Source organism: Drosophila biarmipes, chromosome 2L, assembly GCF_025231255.1.
Source record: "Drosophila biarmipes strain raj3 chromosome 2L, RU_DBia_V1.1, whole genome shotgun sequence".
Taxonomy (NCBI): Eukaryota; Metazoa; Arthropoda; class Insecta; order Diptera; family Drosophilidae; genus Drosophila; species Drosophila biarmipes.
The window spans coordinates 17084782-17110356 of record NC_066612.1 but is presented as its reverse complement, the minus strand read 5'-3'; the positions used below and the strand labels follow the sequence as shown (position 1 = coordinate 17110356).

At 44.7% G+C, this 25575-nt stretch overlaps 1 protein-coding gene across 2 annotated transcripts in view; it reads left to right on the top strand.

The window, feature by feature from the left end:
* LOC108034080 (transcription factor hamlet) overlaps positions 1–7025 on the top strand; it is a 30531-nt gene extending 23506 nt beyond the window's left edge. For both annotated transcript variants that reach the window (XM_017108843.3, XM_017108844.3), the window contains exons 6-8: positions 646–802; positions 4301–5242; positions 5472–7025. In XM_017108843.3, the coding sequence (XP_016964332.1) occupies positions 646–802; positions 4301–5242; positions 5472–6614 (2242 nt within the window). In that variant the 3' untranslated portion in view covers positions 6615–7025. The remainder of the gene's footprint in view (positions 1–645; positions 803–4300; positions 5243–5471) is intronic.
* The last annotated feature ends 18550 nt before the right edge of the window (positions 7026–25575 follow it).

Sequence of the window (25575 nt, the reverse complement as noted above, 5' to 3'; positions counted from 1 at the left end):
TTTATCTGATGTTGAACATGCATGGACTGCAAGCCAAACAAACGCCCACACTTCAGGTGAAGGTACTCGAGAGGGGGGGAAATTGGGGGCTTGGAACTATCAACTCTTCCATGACGATGACAAAACAAAGAAAAATGAAAACGTTGCCGCCTCTTGTCGACATCGCTTTGCTTTATATTTTTTTTGCCCGATTTTACTCCACCCACATACAAGGCGATAAGCATCGCACCACCACGCACCACGTTTGGCCACGATTCGCCTCCATCAAGGACGCCTTTGCTCATTGGCCGCAGCTGTTTTTCATGTCCCTTTTTTTGGGAAACAGATCTCTTATCAGCTGGCCGCGCATATTAAATATTGAACATCATTTGACTAATTGACGCCCGTCCGGGAAAAAAGGAGGAGGGACTTTCCAGGGGGGCGTTATCCCAGGTGGTCGGCAAACAAAGGCGTGTGAACTGGCGCACATGACTTTGATTGAACCGCGGCGATTTGGCGGAGAGCCCCACGAAAATGTCACAATGCTAATTTCCTTTGCGATGACAGCCAGTCAGATAAGGGCGGAAAAGGAGCCAATACTTCGGGTGCTTTGTACCTGGAATTTTCCTCGACTTACGAGTGCATTTTCCCATTTTTCTTTTCCAGCTTGGACGATCACCTGGTCGGCGCCCATCATTTCAAGCAGGACGAGTTCCCGTGCAAGCAATGTTCATTGCGATTCTGCCATCGCCCTTTGCTGATCAAACACGAAGCAATCTCCCACAATAATATACGGAAATACTCCTGCGAAAATTGCAGCAAGGTAAGCTTTACTTATAATTATTTACTTAAAAAATTAATTACTTAGGACTTTAAAGCTTTAAACGTTATAAATTGCTATAAAATCAGTGGTTAAGAATGTTATACATCGGAAAAGGCAAAACAGTGATTAAGTAGTAAAAGAAAGTATCCATCCTCAGGAAAAAGTATCGAAAATAGATCAAGGATAGAGATACAGATAAAGAGAGAGCATCCAGGCCAAAGCTTCTGTTGCCGGCAACCTTCGATCGGCCGAAAAGTTACGCCGTCATTAATTATTGTATCAGCTCGTGGTGCTCTGGTGGCTTGGCAACACAAAAAGACTTTTGATTTCAGGCGGATCAATAGCCGCGGGCTGCTAACTTGGCTCTCAAGAGTGCGTCCCCAGCCCCCTCTGGCCGACCTTTGAGCACGCGCGGAGCGGCTTACTTGCAATAGCCGAAAAATCAGGGCGTGTACTCATCCAAAGGCAGAAACACTTAAGCGACCCGTAATGAAGAAACCCTGTCGCAGCCCCGTTTCCCCGCTCCTTGCCTAGTTCATCTTCGCTGGCTGCATTTGAATGCCAAAGCGAAATCAAAAGGGCTCGGAGTGGAGTGGATCCAAGCCATCCATCTATTCCAGCCATCCATCTACGGCCATCGAAAATCATCCATCCATCGAACGATTCGTTTCATGCGTCATTGTCATCGCACTGCGACTTCGACATCTTCCAAAGATGTTTTAATGGCATGTTGATTACGATCTTGTGGTCGCAGCCCGGCCTTTTCTCTTGGCTTTTCCCATTTCCATTTCCAAATCGAACGGTATTTCAGTGTCTATCGCAGCATTACAGTCGGTTTACTTAGCGCTCTGTAATTGTTTCGGTGGCATGTAAGTAGCACGCATTGTGGTTCCCCAACTCTCAGGGCACACATATCTCCGCAGAGAAAACCCATCCCTAAACGGGAGCCACTCGGCCCAAAACAAATGATGATCGATCTTTTGGGCCAGACTTTCGCTGAGGTCCGAGCTTTTTCGTGGTCTTTTTCCCTTCTTACGCCTTCTAAGCTATCTGAAAGGCCCAAAAAGAGCGGGCTCTGCAGCTGTCAGCTTTGTTTGTTTTAAGCAGCCGGCTTAAAGCGTTTCCAAAGGGATTTGCCACGGATCTACAAGGCTTTGTTCGAGGGCTTAGCTTTCGGAATCGGTGATGAGGCAGTTGAGTGCACAATGGTGTTAAGGGGGCGGATAACTGTGAAGTCGTTGGGGGTTAACTGACGGGGCTTATAAGGGGCCCAGGAATGTATGGAACCATCGTTCTATTTACAGAGAAAGTATAAGGTTTCGGAATTTTAAACCTATCTGCCTAATTAAATGACAACATTTTGAGATATGAAAATATTTCTGCCCTAACTTTCCAATAAATTTCTGATGTTCCTTAGTTTATTTCCCTGTAACTTTAACTAGAAGTTCCAGCTCCATTAGGCTACCAGAGTCCGATCCCATCTTCAGGCCAAGGCCTACAGGCACCGATGCCTTGGCTGACCCCACGTACGCTCCTAGATCTTGGCTTACAGCCCCGCCCCCTGTCTACCTCCTCGGTAATACCCCCGAACCAAGTCACATTCCACAGAAAACACAGATCTCGTCGGGGACGCTGCACCACTTCTCCACTTCTCTACTTCTGCACCACCGAGTGCCAAAACACCTACACTCAACCCACCGGAGCAGCGACTGCTTTTCATCTTTCAGTGCACTGAGAAAAATAGTTCAGATCTAGATATACCTTGTTTTCTAAATTATTGTAAATGGTAATTTATTGCAGCTTTGAGTACACAATATATTATGTTTTGTGGTTTTTTAATAATTTTGGTATGATCTGGACTGTTTTTTCCCTGTTTCCATAGTTGTTGTTCCCTGTTGTTGTTGTTGCTGTAACACCGTGATCGTCGTTGTCGTTATATATTTTTTTCGTAGTGGTTGTCGTTGTCTTTTGTGGCGTTTTTCGCCTTTTTGGAGAGTAGTTGAATCTAATCCATTTGATGTAGTTATAGCACGAGCTATTCTTGTATGTCGCCTCTCCCTGGGCCCCCTGTGCCCCCTCTGCCTTCCCTGGATCGCACCGTCTCATGCCCACCACATCCCCGCCATGTCCCCCGATTTTCCACCTTTTGTGCGGCTCATAGAGATAGACAAAAAAGGCTGCCTCGATCATCGTTTGATATGAATTCGTAGCGCATTATGACAGCATGATTAGGCATAACAGTTTCGTAAAAAAGGCGACGGGGGAGTCGAAACGGCTGACCGAAATCAAGTTTGAAGTGGGTACACAAAACTGGATGCCAGGCTGGATCCCCGGCCCCGCCGAGCACTCCGTCTGCCCGACCACTTCCCCTTTATCCTCTTCCCGATCCCAGGCCCGATCTGTCATTGCCTTCGCCCCTCTAAAAAGTGAAGAGTGCGGGCTTCAGCTGGAGTACTTTTGATTTAGGGCTGGTTGCGGATTTTGTCACAGGTTTTGAGTTGAATAAATTGAAATAGTTTTGAATATAAACCCAAGTCTTACTTTCTAGCTGAACTAAAGGAACCCTGGGATTAGAATACCTTTGAAATTAAAAGAAGAAAAAAATGGTAAAGGGAAATATTACAATGTTTTTTTTATGAAAGGCATTTTAATTTAAAGTATTTTGTTTGGCGTTTCTTACCAACTGCAAATATGTCTTTGTTAATTTCAAGATCACCTTCGTTCCCTATTCCCTTCTCTTATTGGGGGCCGAGTCGCGGGCTCCTATTGTCCAGCCCTGATCTCCGATTGGGGACCTTCGAGGGGTGATGGATGCTTCGAGCCAGGCAATGACAATTGTAGCAATTGATGTTAATAATTGACGAAGGTGTTTAGCTGCTGGCAGTGGGTGGAGATGATATTGTTGCCATTCGCTGTTGTTGCTCCGGTTACCTTTGCGTAATCTCGGAGACCGTCGGCTATTGTCTAGCCCAAAAGAGATCCGTTTAAGCGGCAAAGGCAGCCACAGCAGCACCAGCAGATGATTGATTAATTTCAGTTTCGTTTCATTCGGATTTGGAACCAGATCACCCAACCAGTTCCATACTTCGTACAGAGAAAGAAACACATTTTTTCGAGGGTAATTAAAGCAGGTGCCAGAAATCCGAACTGGAATCGTTAAATATCACACATAACTGCATTCCAAGCTAAACTTTTAAATATCATATTCGCAGTATTGAGTAACGCCTAATTTAAATAGAGAAAGTAACTTATAATTTCGGCCGTAATTGAGGCAAGCGATTAAAAAATTAAATATTAAGTAAAACTGAATTTTAAGCTACGTAATGTTTAAATAGGCAATACACTTTTAATTCTTAGATATTTTCTGGGCATTCATTTTTATTCATAGTATAAAATTAGTGTATTATATTTCTTGCTGTGCACGTATTTTTTGTTCCACCGTCGACAGCCAATCGAAACTCACACCTTTTGCTCTGCTCTGTGATCTGTTTTTTGCAGGTATTTTGTGACCCCTCGAATTTACAGCGGCATATTCGCGCCTACCACGTCGGAGCTCGCTGTCACCCGTGTCCGGAGTGCGGGAAAACGTTTGGGACCTCGTCGGGATTGAAGCAGCACCAGCACATCCACAGTTCCGTGAAGCCCTTCGCCTGCGACGTGTGTCTCAAGGCGTATACGCAATTCTCGAACCTGTGCCGGCACAGGCGCATGCACGCCAACTGCCGGGTGCAGCACAAGTGCGACAAGTGCAACCAGAGCTTGAGCACCACGTCCTCCCTGAGCAAGCACAAGAAGTTCTGTGATTCGACGGGCCCCCTGTACCGGAGCCAGCACGTGAATCGCCACCATTCGCAACCGCTTCCGCATCAGCCTCATTTGACCGCAACTGCCACGTCCACCTGTCCAGCGCCACCAAGGGAATCCACGGAGTCCTTGCCCTCCGCAACTGCAGACGCCATTGCCGCCATGTCGCAACCACCGAATCCCTTCCTAATGCTCCGCAGCGCGCCGGCATTCTTTCCCGGATTTCCACCTTACGCATTTTCCGCCTTCATGCCACAGAACATGCATCCCACGAACATTCCAATGTTCTTCTCGAAGAATCCCATGGACCTGGGAGGAGGACCCGAGATCACTTCTCCGATTTCCGCTTTTGATCAGAAATTACCATTTGGTTTCCTGAACGGTGAGGCCAGCAGCTCGCAGGCATACGACAAAGTGAAGGAAAAGGAGTTGGCCTTCAGGGCGGAGGAGAAACTCAAGAAGGAACGACTCCTGCAGGCTTCCGAGGGCGAGGACGACGAGAGTCGCGGTTCCCTGGACATTAAGATTAAATCGGAAGATGAGAAAACTGAGGCGAAATCTGAGGATCAGAACGATATGAAGCGCGAACCCGAGAGGGTGAACACTCCCGACCAGCAGCAGGTCGAAGATGATAGGGTAAGTCTGAATATATACGAGTATGTGGTGTCTCAAGATGGAAAGGCAGATTATTTAAAGTTAATAAATGACATTTAATTGCTGAAAATTGGACTAACGTTATAAAAAAGATATTAAATAATTTGGGATTTTTTTTTGGTTTACTAAAGTTAAATAATCTTTAGGGACTATTCATATTTCTTTATGTTTTTCGCTCTTATACTAATCCACATTTTCCTTTTATCCTTAGAAATCCATTGACATTGTGAGCACTCCACCGCCGGCAGACACACCTTCTGGCGGAGATGCACCGCTGGACCTGTCGATCTGTCGCAAGCGCTCAGCGGAATCCTTCTTCTACACACCCTTGGAAGAGAACGTGCTGCTCAACAGTCTTATGCCGAGAATCCACGACTTCGAAGGAGAAAGGGAACCCCTGGCGAAAATGCGAAAGTCGCACAGCTCGGCGGAGTCCTCCACTTCGCAGAAGTCCTTCAAGGGCAGCAGCCCCACGCCCACGCCCACCGCCTCGCCGGGCCTCACCCCCTCTCCCTCGCCGCCCACAAGTGCGGGCGGTGAGCTGAGCAGTACGTCCGAGGGGGGTGGGACGGTGCCACCAGGAGCGGCTGCGGCAGCGGCGGCGGGAGCAGCGGATCTAACAGCCCTGGCCCACCTAACCCACCCGCACAACCTGCCCGCCATACATCCGTTTTTGCTGGAGGAGATCTACCGCACCGGGATTCCTTTTTTATGCCCAACGGGCGGACGGCGCAGCATTGAGGCGCTGCTGGCGGGAGCCGCCAGTGCAGCTGCCCCAAAGCGGCCGCTTCCGCCCGTGAAATTCTCAACGGGACTGAAGAGCAAGGATCGATACTGCTGCAAGTTCTGCGGCAAGGTGTTCCCCCGATCGGCCAACCTGACGCGCCACCTTAGGACCCACACCGGCGAGCAGCCGTATCCCTGCAAGTACTGCGATCGGGCCTTTAGTATTTCCTCGAACCTGCAGCGCCACGTGAGGAACATCCACAACAAGGAGCGTCCCTTCCGCTGCGACCTCTGCGACAGGTCCTTTGGCCAGCAGACGAATCTCGATCGGCACCTGAAGAAGCACGAGTCGGAGGGCAACAACTTCCGGGATTCGCCCAGTTCCAATGGCGTTGCCGAGAGGGAGGAGTACTTCGATGACATACGCAAGTTCATGAACCGGGTCTACACACCGAATAGCTTGGGCGGGAACGAGGGCGATACCGAGGAGTATCCCAACAGCGATGACCAGTCCGTGAACCTGGAGAAGGACAGCAGCAACTTCAACAACAACAGCAGCAACATCAGCAACAACAACAGCAGCAGCACCGGCAACAACACCTCCAAGGCCATAACAATAAGCTCTTAAAAACCAAAAGAAAATCAGAAGAAGGAGGCGAGACCTTTCCTTGTTGTTGGACGAAAAACTTACTTTAGCTCTTACTTAAGCGTGCCTCCGAGAGGGAAACCTATCTTTAAGTAGTTACCATTTCCACACAACTTGTACTAAACCAAACACTAAACATTAGCTATGCAATCAATGGAAAAAGACGGTGAAGCATCAAACTTAAACTACAAAACAAGTTACACAATTTAAAGGGAAAACTTTATAAACTATATACTATACATACTTAAACCCACTCTAAAACCACCTTAAAAGAGTAGCTAATTTAAACATCTGTACATAGACATATGCAAGTCTTAACTTAGTGAGTCGATTTCAACTACTTTGAAACTCTGTGGATTATATGCGTAAATATATATGGATATTTTGATTGTACGTGTATAGGCTTTGTATGTACACATAAATCTATATGTGAAAGTCGATGTATAACGGACGCCGTAAGTCTAACATATTAATAGAGCTAATTATTGCAATTCTCATCAAGAAAACCAGAAAAACAAAATCAATTTTATAACATTTACTTAACGTTTAATTATATTATTATTATTATTATATATACGGAAAACCAGACAAGATCGTTATGAAAACTAAAAAATCAATAAAAGAAACCATGGCTAAAAATGAGGTGTTTTTTAACTTACTTGGTCTGCTGGCATCTCGGAAAGTTTCACCTTCGGAAGCAAGTATTTATATTCATAGATCTTTAAACCAGGTTACAAATTTCCAGATTCATCAAGCTTCGTCAGTCGATTTTCCCAGCGCGCCGTATAAGTTATTGGCTTTTCGTTCCTAAAAAACCGCACAAGCCAAATCCAACTTTGTGGGCATAATAAAGTCATTCAAATAGGTTGGTTCATCTACACTCAATTACCGCATAAAAGAAGACTTTATACACCCATCAATCCTGGCCGCAGACCCAAAACATAATTGTGAACGCATTTGCCTATAAACCAACTCGCCCGATTATTAATCATTGGCACAGAGCAAAAATAAGGTAAAAAAGAGGTCGAGAAAGAGACGAAAACGAATGAAACCCGAAACTTATAGCTTTTTAATACACCCGACCATCCATCTGGGGGACCAACCCCAAGTCATCTATCCATCCAGCCATCCGTCCATCCATCTCGACTCCGATCTCCGGACTCCGATCTGAATGCAAAGGCGTGATCGGCAAAGCGAGTTAATTACCCTTCCGGTTTAGAGTGTGTTACGCCTTCGGCGAAATGCGGTTAAAACTATGCGATCTATCCATAATACTTTTAATTTTTTATCTTTTATATACTTCCAATCCGAACTTCGTTCGTTTCTGCATGGTCTTTTGTTTTTAACTGAATTTTAAATTGTATTAGCCGGGGCGCTCGCCATTGGCATCAATCATTATTTGCCAAAGCCTTTTGGTTTTCATTTTTCATATTCCATTTTTTTTAAAACCATTTTTTGTTAATATTTCTTCAACCTGTGCATAACCAACGATCGACCGTTACCCGAGTGGCACACAAAAGATCAGTCAAATAGCTGCGGTTCGGTCACTTTCGATTATGCGAAATACGCTTGGCAGTCACTCGGTAGCCAAAATAATAATCTTCGGCCACAATTGGAGTCAGCCGGAGTCAACTCCCCCAGCCCGCCCCTCTCTGTTGGCCGTGGAGCCGTTTCTTGGCCCTGACCACAGCCAACTTCCACAAATTGTGCCACAAATTTGAACGCAAACTGGCCAAATTATGTTAAATTTGTGTGGAAAACAGTAGATAATTGGTAATTGGTTTCACATCCAGTCCAGTCCAGTGCCCCGCCCTGATCTCGGCCAGAAAGAATCTGGACGGGGCGCATTAGTCGCTTATTTGGTCACAGTCGGCCACCGAAAATTGGTCTCTGGGCGTTAATTGAAGAAGGCATAATTTGCAGTGGGGCAACCCGAATAGATGAACAAGTTCTTGGGCAACAAGCTCGCCAATTATTAAGATAGAAATATGAGGTTGATCATAAGTGGGCTTTTAAGCTGACTTTGCCCGACAAATTTGGGCTTCCCTTTTATTAAATAATACGTAAAATAAATGACGTATAGTTCCATTAGCTTTCAATATTCATCTTTAAAAAACAACTACAATATCTCAAGTGGAAAGGTGTGCTATAAGATATAGCCAACAGTAACTGTTGGCAATTAAGCGACTCCATCTGCGATTCTATACTTCAGATACCTCCCAAAACCAGACTGCCACCCAATGAAATCAGCGAGGTCAAGGAATGCCATCCAACCGCCCAACGGGCATGGCAAGTGGTTTTCTGCTAGCTTCAACCTTTCTAACCGTTTATGGCTGCAAGAAATGCTTTTTAATATGAGAGGATCAAGTAGCTTTCTGCCGAGATATTTTCCAACATTCTCCTCGGCTAGCCGGCCCAGCAATTTGCCCCATCTCCGGCTCCATCTCTCGCTGCTGACCAACCTTATCCAGGTCACTCACACCTCGCTGATTACAGAGTCGCCAGCTCCCGATGCACATGGATCCACCCACCTCGTCGAGAGCATCCAGCATCCAGTATCCAGGGGATCCAGTGGGCCAACACATTATGATAACGAGCATGGATAAAGCCGCAGAGCAGTGGAACCTTGACTATGGCCTGGATCGAAATGTGGAAATTCGAAGGAACGCGATCCATAACGCCCTGACTAAGCAACTGTTGATTATGTGCCAGTTGCGCAAATGGTCTTTGTTGCGCCCCAGTTACACGCCCCCAAAAACGGATCGAATCGGGTCTGTATCCTCCGCTCAAATGTGGACGGCACTCGAAAAAATATGTTTCTCAAAATTGGCAAGTTCCTGGAAGATTTTAAAGGGAAATATGACATGGGAAAAAGTAAAGGACAAACAACAGAGATTTTGAATTATATACAAAAGTATACATTTTGTTTCCATTTTATATAAATATCATTAAGGAAAGAACATTACATTTGTATATTATTTGGTACAAGCTATAACTTAGTTATAACTTAGTATCAATTTCAGAAAAGTTAGCTTACAAAATAATTAAAATTCGTTGAACAGACTTTGATACAACAAAACCTAAAACAAATATTTTTTAGTGTGGGTGGAAAAGCGCATCAGTGCGCACATTAGGAGGGACCGTTAAATGCGACTTTCGAAAGGCAGGAAAATGCCTGCCTAAACGGATGCAAATGTAGACACAAGCCAGCAGGGAAAGGGTTGGGTGGAGTGGAGTGGGGCGGAGTGAGGGAGGCCCAGTCTGCAGTCGGCCACGTTAATGGCACAATTATGGCCAACGAAATCGGGCAAACGGAAGACGTGCAAAGCGCAGAGCAGCAAACAGAATCTAGCCGAAGGACATCACGCGTATCCCATTGATCCATGAAGACCCACATTGCCGGGCACTCGGCCAGGCTAACTCCGGCTAACTGTAGTTCATAACTTGGCTGAGTGATTGGGCAGACTTTTGGCTTTCGAATGCACTTACCGCCGGCCGGCTCGCTTTGCGGCTTAATAGCCCGCCTGGAATTAAGTTTTAATGAGCATTTTTTACTCCCAATAAATAATATTTGGTAATGAGCCTAGTTAAACAGTTTAATATGCTACAAAATTAATGAATGCAGTTAAATAAACAAAAATCTAATAAATTAGGGTTATTAAAATTGGTGGAACATTGTTGCATCATAGGAATAGATGTAGGAAAATGTCTAAAAATACTTTATTTTATTATATTTTCAATGTAATGTTAATAATTAACATTAAAACTATAAAGAATTTTCTTTCTTTCTTATGTAAGTAATCCACTTCTTTTTACATTTCTTGGCCTCACCTTTTGCAGCTACAACTGCCTGATCGTATGCCATTTAATGCATTCAAGGTATTACTCCCAGGTGATCGATTGGGGAGTGCATTGAGTGTTCGTCGTGGGGCGGATGATCCTCCTTTCCTGGCGTTTTTGCGGCTGCAAAACTGCGACCAGGGGGCAATCAGTCAGCAGATGTTTTCATTTCCTACTCCGGCATCGGCAGCGGAAAAAAGCGGCGAAAAGCAGCCGAAGGTACTCAAGGCGCAGATGTTTGGCACAGTTTCGTGTAGCAAATTGCGCACAGTGGGCCCAGCAAACGCCCGCCACCCCCCGGGCGCCTAGCCCCATCCCCACCCCCTTTTGGCCACGACTGCCACTGATGGAATCAAATATTGTGCAAACTACAAGAGGCATCCGAGGGGCATCGAACGTTCAACGGGATGCTGAATGTAAGTCAGACGAGTCAGCTCCGATCCATTCCGCTCCGCATTTGTATCTGTATCTGAAGTCGGGTCTGCCGCTCTGCGAGCTTGGTAGTTTGATAGTTTCGAAGCTGAGCCGAGGAGCTGAGGAGCTTGTGTCATGCGCCTGGCACACGGCCTGTAACTAAATCACACTAATCAAGCCTCAAGTGCTGCTTTTCGAGTGCACTCGAAACATTTTACTGCCCAAAAACGCGCCAAGTCCATAAACATTTTAAGGCAAAGAGACGAAAATGTCCTGAAGATGGGAAAGTGGTTGCTAACGATTTTTGTTTTTAATGATTCATTTAATTAAATACAGTTTCTGATGCCCAAATATCAGAAACTTGTGCAGTAAGTATCTGTAATAAAGCAGTTAAACGAATTAAAAAGGGTAAAACAAAAATGTTGAGTCATTGATGTTAGCAAAATAAACCGTTTACTAATTTTTCCTATCCTAAAGATAAGTGTCTTTATGATTGGCTAAGATAAAGTATTAAATTAAACTAACCATTTTATTTTTTAAGGCATAACGTTTTTCGAATATTACATTCGTACATTTCATTATAACCTAAGTGACTTTTCAAATAAATAAAATTAGGCATTCAATTTGCCAAGGAATTATCTTAACATAAGAAGGTTACTGGCTATTAGTCTTTGGAGAATATGGCGAAAGAATGTTGATTTCATTTGGCATACTATTCAAATTTTTTTCAGGAGCACATAGGTCGAAAGAGGCTGTTTTTTGTACAATAATAAAAGGGGATTAATTATTTTTTGACTGTAGCCCAGATCGATTTGCCGCTCTGCTCGTGCCATTTCGTTGCCTTCGTCGCCTCCGACGCACTCGCCGAGCATTGAAATTAGCAAATCAAAGCAATTGATACATTAAATTACAATGCCAACGATTTGTACACGACTCCACGCCTCGTCTTCAGCGTCACCTGGAGATCAGGCTTCAGTCTTCAGTCTTCAGACTCCAGACACCCGACTTCAGCCGCAGCCATCCACGCACGCTACAAATTTATCGCCATGTCAGAGCTAAAGCCCGATCCCGAGCTGGATCTGGCGTTGGAGCCGTGGCTGTAGCTGGTGTCATCGTCAACGCTGCCAAAATGCCAAACGGCAGACAAGAGACAAGATCGAGGCGACTGGGAAATAGTCAAGTTTTTGGGCTGCGCGATACCCGCTAGTCGGGCTGCTTTACGTCTTTATTGGCTGTCATAAGTCCAAAATGGCTTAATTGCCTTTAATCAATTTTCTCCAGACGCCACATGGAGCTGTAATTTGCCGATGACATTTATACAATTTAATTTATTGATTGTTTTTATGGCAGGAAATTTTAAAATCCTGTTTTAAGCCTTGGGAATAAGATTTATTCTAGAATCAGAATTATTTGAAAAGAGTATTTATTTTTAAAACTTTTGCCTTAAATTAAATTTTGTAATTATATGAATATTTTGAATTAGTCAATAATGAATACATTTTTTGTGTAACAGGCTTCACATAAATCCAACAAATCCCCCCATCAGTAATGGATATCAAAAGTCTGCGGAGATGCCCCGCCATTCAACACCCATTACCGAAAGCTCTTGATGCGGATGATGCCTGGGATGAGGATGCGGATGTCCCCACAGACTGGTGCCCCACTCCGAGCCCCAGCTGCCATCCCAATCCCAATCTCCACTCTCTCCGGCGATCTCTCTGTGCGTGGGCCTAAATTATGTTGGAAATGTCATCGTAAGATTCAACACGACAACAAGGGATGACATAAATTTCCACCAACATGTTGTGCCTGGGTTTGAGAGACGCCACACTCTCCTGGTGGACGGGACGTCTGCCAGGTCCAAAAATGGCAACGCGCTTGCAGCTCGCAGCCTGTGGCTGCAACCCAAGACAAAAGCGGGCAGAGATCGAAGAAAAGGAAAAGAAACCAAAACTGGAGTATGCGAATTGGCCGGGGCCGTGGAGGAGCTCCATCTGGGGGCTACGAGCCCCACATCCAGGCAACACATCATTGCTCTATCAGTTGAGATCTCGCGGAGATTGCGGCCAGGGACTGGGAGACAGGGAGACTTGCAGACTGGGGGGCTGGGAGACTGTTGGCTTGAATCGCGGGCCAGGCCAAAGACAACAGACAACTATGATGATGACAATGAGCCAGGTTCAGGCGGAGGGGAAGGAGTGGAAATATCTAGGCATATGCATATCTGGAGAGGGTGGGTATAGGAATTGCCAAATATCAGTAATACTCGTTATGATGTCATTTTATAGATGATTCATTCAATTTAAATACATTTATTTATGTGCTCCGAGGCTCACTGATTAAAAGAATATTTCATAATTAGTGATCCCATTCATAAGCTATTTCTTGCCAAATTTCTTAGCCGCTCCCCAACTCTTCGATCCACCCACCCATCATTACCTATGTGGCTCACTGCAACTACAACCAAGTAAAACGGATCAAAAGGCCCACAAACCAGCATAGAGGTACCATACCACACCATTCCATACCCCGCATCTCATATGTAAGGCTGCAGTCCAATTTCTGGCTCGGAGAGCTGCATCCCCCGAGCCCCAAGACCGAAACCCCCATGTCTCCGGCTGGCTCTCTGTACCTTCTCTCGATGCGATGCCCCCTTAGGATCCCCGAACCATACGAAAAACTTCAGCTGTGGCTGCAAAGGTGTTTTGCAATTTAACTGCAACGCCGAGGCAGAAAATTCAACTTGAGCATTGCGACTTCGTGGCCGGGGATCCGTCTTTTGGGCCGGGAAAAGGATGGGGGCCTTGGGGGGATCCGGCCTGTGTGAGGGCAACGGGATCTTGGATCTTGGGCTCTAGCTGCACTCCACATGCCACATGGCAAACATAAGTAGGCGCGTGGCATTCGTGTGTTGTTGTTACCATTATTGTTGTCGATTATTGTAGTCTTTTGTGGACGTTGTTGCCCGTGGTTGTTGCTGCTCTTGCTGCCAGACAACGTAAAATGACAATAAAATGCAAGCCGAGCAACAACAAATCCAAATTGAATGCAAATGAAAGCCACAAACTATGCTAAATTCCTGAAATCGCATCGCATCGAATTGGCAATTTGTGCTTTCCTTTCTGTGTGTGTGTATGCTTCTACGGGCGCTCTCTTTTCCCCTGCTGATTGCCCTGATCTGGCCACAAAAAGTGTAGAGGAAAATGGGAAATGGACTCCACATCTCGGAGTCTTCTTCGCCGATGCCTGTTCCATGCAATTGGGTCGCACTTAAGAGTTCTATTTTCCCGATCTGGACTGCGGTGCTGTGGCTGTTATTGGAAAAGAGATCTGAAGGTCTAATGAACGTGGCTAGTAAATGATCGGGTGGAGAATTCCGCATGAAGGTTTCCTCGATTTCTGCATGCAAATGTGATTGGAGATTCTTTTCGTCCGTTGTGCCACATCATGTGGATAAACCATTTAGTCAGTTAGGCGGAGAAAAAATATTATTGCATTTTTTAATCTACCTACCAACTAACTAACTTTTACCATTTATTTGTCATTTAAAGCATTAAGAATATTTATAGAATTAAAGAAACATTAGATCGCTTCTCAGTAAAACTTAATGCTATTCCATGTCCCCATCGTTAAGTAATGAGTCAAGTGGTAAATATAGTCGAACCACATTTTGAGTGACGCTAACATCCTCCTTGACAACGACACAATTTCCCCAGATCAGACAGCCGACCAACCAACAAACTGACCCCTGTCCACCTAAACATTCCCCATTTTTCATTGTCATAGGGCCGAGCAGTCAACACATTCTCTATGCTAATTTCTTACTGGGACCGGTGGTCAAGTTCCTGCATCCGTCTAGATCCGCCAACAGGGTCGCCCACATCCACATCCAATACTGAATATAGAGTGGCTACCCTCCGAATTCCCCCCGAGATCTCGAGCGATCACTTTCCGGCTAAACTCCCCCAACAAAAGTCGATCCAATCAATTCGGCTTGCATTACATCAGCTGTGAGATTTCGCACTTTACGCAAAATGATATAAATCATTTGTAGTTGTCGGATTTCATGTCCAACTGCCCATTAAAATGAAGCATTTCTACATAAATAAATTGCCAGGCATGCATCTAGAAAAACCGAAAAACAAAGCCGGGCTAAGCCGGAAAGAATGGAGTGGAAACAGCAATAGATTTATTTTACTTGCCTTTTTGCTTCCAGTGTTACAACAACCACTCATCACTGAGGCGGCCAGTAAATCGTAAACCGGAGGAAAAACTCTAACAACGCCTAGTTACGGATATTCCTATACTATATGGTGTATATGAGTATATGCGGCGGCACCTAATATAGCGAAACAAATTTAATTTAAATTACAGGCGTGGTCGCTTGGCTCCGAAGCTCGCAGCTCGCAGCTCGCAATTGTGCATTTGCCGTGGCTGTAGTTCATAAAATATGCAATAATACGGCCAGAGAGCGCCTCGACAAAGTTTAGAGGTCGACGTGGACTTTCTAATTTATTTATGCGTCGCTCCGGTCGTGTTCTCTATATAATTTCCGTTCCTAGGTTAGATATTCCATCTCATGATGCGTTCGCCGGCCAGATAACAGATTGCGTCTATAAAGTAGCCGCTGACTTGGCATTGATAGAGCAGCCCCACCCCCCAGAAGGCCCAGCTACACCCAATTTCAACAATTGCAGTTGCAGACCTGCAGTACTTTTTGTTTCGGCTGATGGTGGAGGGGCATTGGATGGCAGAGGCGGCTAGGATAGGGGAGGTGGACGGGGACCACCACGACCGCCGGCGAACACGCCCAAACGAGTCGCACAGCTGTGCAGAAACGATATCAGCCCTGACTTGGCCGCCAGCCATCGTTATATCCACCGATCCGGAGTTTCGGTTGCAGTTGCAGTTGCATTTGCAGCCACATTTTCAGGCCCAGACCGCCGCGCCGGGGCGAGTCTTAATTCAATTTGCCTATTGTCGGTCAGTCGGAGAACGAAAAAATCGACGGTGCTGCCGGGGAGACAACTACTTATTAGTTCTCATAAAACTTTTAATTAAATGGAAGCCAGCAGAGCTGAAATTGAAAACCGATCAAGTCTTGGGGTGTAAGCCGAAATGGGATTTGATGTGGTGGGTACTTCAACTGTACAATTAAAAGCATTAAATAGCAACGTAAAAGCATATGTTTTCTAGGTTTTTGGTCCTTAATAATAAAGTGTATTATATATGCTTGTAAAATTTCTAAAAAAGTAAATCTAATAAATAATTTTCTTTAAAATGGTGTTTTTTTTGATCAGAGCACACTTTATAACTCCCTTCCCCTGATTAAAGAAACCGTGTTCAACTATTATAACACAGTAAAATGTTTACGTACAAGAATTAGTGAATTCGAGCAATAAATTTCACCCTTCAGTACCTGCATTGCAAAAGAGTTTAATTGTAGGAAAAGAGAATAGAATAAAATATATCCCATTAATTTATAAGCAATAAATGTTAGACCTGTGTTAAACATGCAAATCGATTAAAGGCAAGCAAACATTGGCATAAATTAACTCCCACGCTTAATTTGCAAGCCAATGCATATGCTAAGAAGTAACTTTTAAACTACAATTTTGAAAATATCTCGAAAACCTACAACTTCCCCTAACTAACTGGAAATAATCCGACGCCGTGGCCAACCACGTGCAGATCATACTCGTATATCATCTAATCTGCGGACCCGATCTCAACACATCGCAGCCAGCCCACAAAACAAAACTTTATTTATCTTTTAATATACGGGTATTTCTCCCCGTTTTTTGTGCTTTTTGATTAAATTGTAACAAGTGCCAGCCCACATGGCTTTTTGTCTGGGCAAAAATTTGAACAAATTTATTGCTAATATTTCATGTTATATGTCATGTTGCATAAATACAAAAGCCACAGAGCCACATTTGATATAGGCCCCTTGGCCACCTTAACCCCTTGGCACCCCGAGTGCGGAGCTGCAACAATGGTTCCCCTTTTTGTTAATTGCAAACTTTTGCTTTTAATCGTGTTAAAGCAGAGGGAAATACGAATTTTTCCGGAGAGCATTGAGAACTTTTTCTGTGCGCAGGAGAGTGGTCACCAATGGAGTCCACACCCATACACCCGCACGCGCACACGGGCGAGCGACTGGCGCTAACGGTAATCGCGGCTGCGCAGTCGCCGCCGACGGCCGCGCATGCGCAAGCCCGACTTTTGGCTTACTAACAAAGCCGTTATGGGCAGTAGCCGCCTGGGCGGGTGCCCACACCAAAGGAAAACCACACCGCACCGCAGCGCACCACAAGCGCACACCTCTGGGCCGCACACCAGCACCAGCAGGCGACTCCACGTATACGTATTAGCCGCAGCACCACCATAAATGTGGCTCAATTGTAGCAAAGGCCGCCAGTCGCCAGTCTTTTGTCTTTAGCATTGAGCGTGACTCGTTTCTGGTGGCTCTTACAGCCGTTTTTTTCGTTGTTTTGCCTTTTTTATTCATTTTTTGCACGAGACTCCCGACGGCGACTGTGGCAGCGCTGCGGCAGCGACGCCACCACACCCTTGACTGGATTGCAAAAAAATTGAAAAAAAAACGTTAAAGCTAAAAAAGAAAAGCACGAAAGGAGGACTGGTTTGGAAAAACGAAGTACAGAATGCTCTTCGAAAAATATTCATAGCTTATTAGGAGAAAGGAGTTTTGTAAATGCTTGGGAGGGATGTAGTGAAGATATAAGAGAGTATGGTCAGAATAACCATCCAGAAATATGAAATGTATATGGTATAAATGGAACATAAGTTAGTGTTTTGGAGTGCTATACGTTTATTATAATGTATGTAATGTAACTCTTGTATCCTAGTCATATGTAAATTATTGAAAGATTATTACCACAATCAGTTCTTTCCATAGATATTTGTACTTGTAACCTAAGATATCTTGTATCGAAGGGGAGTTACAGTTCGCAGGTTCTTCCAAAATGTGCAATGCCTAGAAGAGTATTAGAAGCCAAGATCGCCTTGGTCCATTCGCGTGGTTGCTCTTGTGTTTTCCTCAGCTGCCGCTGCCTTGCTTTTGCTTTTGCTGCTCTGGCATTTGCTGCGGCGTCAATTTGCTTTTAGCCATTTCGCGCCGCAACCGCAGAGGCTGCACCACCCAGCACCGCCGCGCACCACCACCCCCTGAACTCCTCCCTCATCCTCCTCCTCCACCGCCCATGGCCCCTCCTGCCTTCTCGGGCAGCTGCTCCTTTTGTAATTGTGCCTTTGCTATTTTGATCAGCCTCGGACTCCGGCTGAGCCTTGTTTTTTCCGCTTTTCGCAGAGGGGTCTGTGGGCCATATCGCATCGGTCCGGTTTGGACTTCTTTGTGTCTCAATGCACAGTAAGCTAATGTTGGCTAGGACTTATCCACGGATTTCACTGCTAAGAACTACGACTAAGTATGAGTAAAATACAAAAGTGTTCCCCGGTCCTTAGCAAATAAGTTTTTTTAAAAAATGTAAACATAAGACTCTGGATCTGAATAATTACCATCATTTACTTAGTTGTTGAAATATTTTTCTTGATATTGTTCAAGAGGGAGTCGTTCATTATCGGCATAGGTAATCCTTTTTCCGCAGTGTGTTTCTGTTTCTGGGCTGATTCGAGTTTCGGATCCAGCCCCCAGATGGCAGCTGCAGCGGGGCGTTAATGTGCCTCGGCTATTTTATTTATTCATGGCAAAGCGTCTAAGCTAGTAAATTGTATTGCTGGACGCGAAAACTCGGGCTTGGCTTCCAGCGGACATTGGACGGTGGACAGTAGACAGTATTTGGTGTTGTGCGGTGTGCGGTGTGTGTTTGTGTGTGGAAGTGGAGTGCACAAATGCATCGAACGGGCTGGGACAGCTTTTGCTTTTCTTTGGACCACAACAACGACGACATCAGATTGTCATTCTTGTTTTTGTTTGCTTCTTTTTTAATTGAAAGTCGCCAGGCGTAGTTGATTATACCCTCTAGAGAGTTGAGGGTAGTCTCGTTTATGTAATAAATACAAAAGCCGTGTTTAACGATTTTTCCACACTTTTTGTCTGCACCAAATTGATGTCATTCGATATGCTGTCAATTAACTTTGAGTTTAATTTAAAGCAAATCTTTGACAGTTCCTTATTTTTATAGTTTTACTAGATGTATAAATTAAAGATACCATGCATTCTCCGGTTCTTACGCAGTAATATTCTGTTTCATGTCCCATTTCCCACACTGTATTTCCTGAAATCACACATCTACCCTCTTTCCCAGGCCAAAGAGATTTTTTTCTTTTTCTTTCTTTTAGAAAGCACCACTAAACAATCCATAAAATCCCACCTGCCAGGGTATTCCCACTTCCATCCATTTATGCCTTTCAGGTGATCCCCACATTTCTTGCTCTATTTGCCATGGCCATTAATTTGTTGCTCTAATATTTTGTGTAGAAATTGGTTTGGCTCTGTGGGGCAGCTGGCTTCAGCTGGATTCACTTTTTAATGACTGCGTGGTGTGCCGCGGTGGTGCTGTGGTCCAGCTCCAGGTCCCAGCTCCCAGCTCCAGTTTCGGCTCCAGCTCCAGATATCCTCCGACCTCCCCCAGTCCGGGGCTCGTTGTTACACAATTGCGGATATGAATGAGTAATCCGTGGGCTTTGGCCTGAAATATGTCCGTTACACATATTCAGATAGGCTGACACAAAGAGTGAAGGACTGAATGGGAGGGAGCGAAAGGGGCTGGAGTGATCATACAATGGCTGCACACGTGTCGTATACGTAACGCAAATTTGTTTGACGATTCTTATCGACCACGTGTTTGCTGATTGCCGCCCCAACGTCCATCGCTGCGTTTATTTGTTTGCCTGTTTATTTGTTTGCTCGCTGCTGTTTGCGCTAGCTGGTTATGTAATTGCCCGAGCGAGCCTCTGTCGACTCATTAAGCCAACTTAATTTCGTGCAAATTTTTAACAGCTTCATGCTGAGCCAAGTACCTCGGACGCAGTCTGAGGCCCAGACCATGTCAGGCCAATCACCCACGCGTCCGTCGACGGATGATTCATGGTGTCACGGTGTCAGTTGCTCCTACTCCATCCATCCCAAGCGGCAGGCTGCCATTCAAAGTTCCCGCTCACCCAAAGAAAAGTCTAAGCGAATAAAAAACCACAGCACCAAGTAACAGATAAACTTTCTGGGAGCACTTGACGTTAAAACGCCGAAAAATACTATAAACTTTTTGATAAAAAAATGAAAAGGTTTATTAACAGAACATTTAGTCACATGTCATTAAAATAAGGCAGCGATAAGAACATAAATGACACAATACGGCTTATCGCATTATGTTTGTGTAATTTTTATAAAAATATTTTTAACATTCATATAATCTAAACTCATTTAATGACTTTAAAAATACTTAAATTGCCATTCCTTTGCCATGCTTTTTCTCTCTGTAAGTTCGCTTTAGAATTCGGTAGTCGTTAAACCGTGTTCACTGAGCATCAGCAGCCAGAGACAACTTCAGGCCCAAGTTGAGCGATCTTTCGGCTTCAGCTTTCGGCTCTGTAGGTGATCGTAAAAACGCTCCACACAGATCTTGCACGCCCATAAAAAGCGACTACAAAAGATCGGTTGGCGTTTAAAACTGCCGACGGCATTTGAAATGCCCATGTGGTGTTATATTATATCTTTCTGCTATGCGTGTTTCTTGCCTCGCCTTCGAGTGCGTTGGGTTTTAGGGCTTTGTTAATAGCCGCTGTAACCGAGATGGCTAAGTAGCCGCGGGCCAGGACAGCTGAAAAAATGTGGGTGACTTGATAAATCGAAAGTTAGTGACATAACCGAATTGAGCGAATAAGATGGAGATTGTTAATTGAGCTGATCCGCAGGTGATTTCTATGGAGACATGAAAGGCGCGGGGGCAGATGCCAGGTGGCTAGCAGTCACAAATAAGTAGAGCACAAAATAAAGATATAAAATAATATTTTGCTTAATCAATAATTTGGCACACTTAAATAAAAGCTAAGGAATTATGAGGGCCCCAATTGGCCCAATAACGTCCTTCCTATAGCTCCCTATGATGAAAGACGTGTTTAAAATTAATACCCGCCATTAAGCCTAATATTCACAAAAACCCATAGCCCCCTTACTCGCTTTCATAAATATTTTAATAGCGTTTCAATAAAAGCAGCAGGCCATCCACACTAAAGATCCAGCGACTGAGATATGAACTAAAACAAGGTATAAATTCTCTGCTACGGCCAATTGCACTGCATTGAAATATAAAGTGATTAAATAATTAGTAAGAATTTGCCAATTGCGGAGAGAATTATTGCGCATATATTAAATGCACGGGCGCACAGAAGACGGGTGATAAGAAGCCAGGAAGGCGGCAAGGTGTTTTATATGCTCACATACACATATACGAGTTAGATCAGACGATGTCGCGCTACAGATAAAACAGCAACAACAAGGTGGTTCAAGAAAAACCAGTGCACTTAACAAAAATCGCACAAAAAAATAAAAGTTGGAGCAAAAAATAGCGTCTCAACAAAACGAAAAGTGACAATTTAATTGCGTCAAACGCAGCGTTCGATTGGCGGCGATAGTCGGCGGGAATGGGAGGCGGAGATACAGATACTCGCCGGAGAGGGATGCATCCATATAGACAGATATGTGGATATATCTGCGATGTCTGGCGACACTTTGCTCGAAGCCCCGACGATCGCGGGCTCGTTTAATTGAGAGGAGCTCATAAAAAGCGCTTATGACTTGTTTATAAGCAGGCGATCGAATCGGATCGGATCGGAGTCAGTTGCTCTATTCAACTCGGACTCGGATTCGGATTCAGATCGAGTTGGGAGCATTTTTGGGTCGGTATTGGGGGAGATGTCGTCTGGCCAGCGGCCACCGTCGATTGCTTGTAGATTATAATGAGATGCCAGTTACTTTTCGATACATGTAACCTTCCGAGGTCTGACAGGCCGAGCGATATACTCGTGCCTGCTGAAAGGCATTCCTAGGCCGGTGATACACTTAATGCATTCGCTGTGTGCTACCTCACATTTTTGATTGAAGGCATTTTACAGTCCACTTTATGACTTTAAGATGAGGTGCAGGGACTTACTTCGAAACGATGTGTCTGCGACCTTATTTTTTGGCTGCATGTTGGGCAAGCTAATATACACACTTTTGCTAGAACTGGTAATAAAATAAAAACATTTCCTGGCTATAACTGTCAACTTATTATTTTTAAAGATCCAATAAAAATGTGATTTATCGTTAATGTTATTATTCATTAGTCGCCAACTACCATTGTGCTCTTTGACCTTTCAGAACACTTTATTTTAATTATTGTTTAAATTTTAGCACTCATGCAAGCGGCAACACCCAACGATCTAGATTTATACCCTTTCGATCGTCGGCTTGGGATATTTTATTGAAACTTATAGTTGCAACAAATAAATTAAAAATAAAAAAGAATTGCCTAAATGCATTATTTGAATAGTTGTTCAAGAAAATAATGTAAACTACGCTTTCCATAAAAAATAAATCTTCATATAAGGAAAGGAAGCTCGAAAAGAATATATGCTGTAAATATATTTCTTAAAAATCATATACGTTTGATCTTGATCTTGAGATATTTTTTCAGGGTATATCGGTACCGGCTTGGTGGTTTTGTAAGGCTCAGCCTCTCCTTAGATTGTCCACCGGCAAGGGTGTAAAAATCGCTTGCACGTTTTCATCAGATGCCTTGCACGCTGGCCGCGTTTTTGCCCCTTGTCCGCCGGTGGATTTGACTCGGTTTTGGTGTGCTTTTATTGATTTATTTGCCGGGGCGACACAAGTTGGCATCATTAAGTGCCAGCACACACCGTTCTCTATTAGCCGACAAATTCTTGGCCTTCCCTGTCTCTTGGACGCTTGGATCTTGGCTCTCGGCTGGCCTGGCAGATAATTCTTGTTCACAATCTAAATGGCCGTCTTGACACACCTTAGAATTTGTGTGTTACAATTTGAAGTTGTCGACAATGGCGGCAGCAGCCGCCGCAGCAGCAGCCCGTTGGCCCGGACCTGACCAACTGCAGCGGCGGATTGTGAAAGTATCCGATGGATACGACGAGTGCCGGAGGGTGGGGTTGGCATCCCAGTGTTGCCAGCCAGAAACTGGCATCCAGCAACTGCCAACTATCAGCCGGGTATCAACTGGCGCATGTGCCACACGACGTATGCTTAATTACGAACAAGGGAAAACAAAGAGTCGGTCGAAGTTAAGATTTTCAGCCTGCCCAGGCTCTGTGAAGATTAGTCGCAGTGGGTCGCACATTTCGTTTCGCAATCGATTGCAACATGCAACACGGCAACAGCAACAACAACAACGACGGCAACAGCAACATCAACGCGAAACGAATGTGGCTAGCTCTGCTGCTCTAAATCAACGATATATAAAACTAGTTTAGGTGGGTCCAATGGATATTCTTTTACTGCTATTTTGTTGCAACTGCTGCCCCGACTTCAGCTGAAGTTTGCTCGGTTTTTGCTGATTTTTGCAGCATTTTTTGCAGCGCTTTTTTTTGGTGCATTCTAATGGCCGCCCAATATGACTAAGCACACTCATCGCGCACTCCTGCGTCCAACGTGTATGCAAATCAAAACCAGTTTAAGCCGCGGCGGCAACAACAACAACAGCCAGCTAACTTTATATATAGCAAAAATATGGGTCGAGATCTGCAAAATGCAGCTGATCGAATTTTTGCATTAGGCGCAGCAGCAGCAGCAGCAGCAGCAGTCGCAGCAGCAAAGGCAGCAACAACTGCAGCCACAACTGCCATCCGGCCAGCTCGGAGCAACTGAATCGCAAGTCTGAGGCTGCTGCCTGATTATCTCTCAAGGAAGGCATGCCAGACTTCGAAGGAGGAGTTCCAGGAGGGGTTTCCGGAGGGGAGGAGGGCTGCCTGCCAACTGCAACTGCAACTGCAGCCGGCACCGGGCGAATATCGAATGCTATCTATATCTAACGAAGCAGGGCCATATAGCCAACATTTCGCTATTAGCCGCCAACAGAAACACTAAACACCCGTACACTCGGGGAAAGGGGACTGGAAAAGTCTACAAAATCGTATTTCAAAATTCTACCTTCAGTATTCTGACATGCAGAGGGCCTAACACTCAAGGATTTATCCCGCAGTTTATTATGTAAAAAGAAATGTTTAATTGCTTTAAGAGCTGTTTTAATTCCCTGTTTATTTTGAAATTGAAATGAATAAACTTAATGTAACGAATTATGGTTAATTTCTTTGAAAAAGTATCCCTTTGAGGAATAACCAATTTATTTCCACAGTACATCCCCAGACATATCTATATCTGAGTCTGGTCCGGCCAAACGCAGAGAAACGTAACGTATAATCTAAGAGGCAGCACAGTTAAAAAAAGCGCGGCGGCTGCGCAAAATCAAGAGTGTGTCTCAGCCGTGGCAAGGCATCGGGCCACCAGAGCCACCAGAGCCACCAGGCGCATTGGCAGTGGACCGGGCGGGCGGGCAGCTGCTCCAACTGCTGATGAAATGCATTGTGAGGCACCACCATCGCACCACCAAGGAACCACCACCGCAGTTGCAGTTGCACGTACGTGGCGTTTGCTCTCGGGGCGGCAGCTCCAGCGGCCAAAAGATCCAGACAGAAAATTAGGGCAACCTGTAAAGAAAAAAATCCAAAATGTATTATCCAAACATTTATAATTAAATTCTTATACAAAATGTTGGATGTTGTAGAAAAATAAAAATACATCATCGAGAAAAACCTCAGATACGTCTTATTTATTTTATGCATTCAAGTTCTAACAAAAGAGTTATGGGAAGTAATCGATAAGATCGAATAAAAATAGTGATTCAATATAGAAAATAATCGATAAGATCAAATAAAAGTAGTGATTCAGTTTAAAGACTAATTAACTTAGTGTCAAGTAATCACAGAGAAACAACTATCAGTTTTGGCCTAATTCGAATTCAATAATGAACTTCCATCACACGTATTTCCCGCAATTAATTTCCAATACCATCTATAAGAAATACAAATCAGCTACCAATATTGGTGATGTTTTTCGCTGTGCAAATAGTGCAAGTCAAACTAAGACTAAAGACGAAAATATGCGATGCGATGCTCGCCGGACCCACAGGCCACTCAACCCCAACTGCAAAAAATCTACATTTGTCCAAAATACCACAAAATGCCGGCTGGGGGGCTGGGGGCTGAGGGGGAGGGCCAGGGGTGCAGCCAGGAGAGGCTGCCACTGCGATGCTGTGTGTTGCATAAAAGCAACGCTCCAAATTGCTAACTGAGCGATCCAGTTTAAATTGCAATTGCTCGTTAATGGGCACTAAAACGTGCCGGTGTCGGTGGGCTGTCTGTGTGTGAGTGCGCCGTGCATCTGTGTGCACTGCATTGCATCGCCTGCCTTTTTTTCGGCATTTTTACTGCTCGGTAATCCGAGCCGAAATGGCTGTCGTGTGGCATGCGAGGCGTATGCGCAACGAATCTTGGACAACGCGCATACGCACAGTGGCACCGCCGGCGACGGAGAGTGATGGCGAAGCGCTTTGTATGAAGAGCGAAATGAAAATATTACACAATAAGATAGAACATTATTGTCATAGCATATTAGTTAGCAGTAGGAACAAAACAAGTT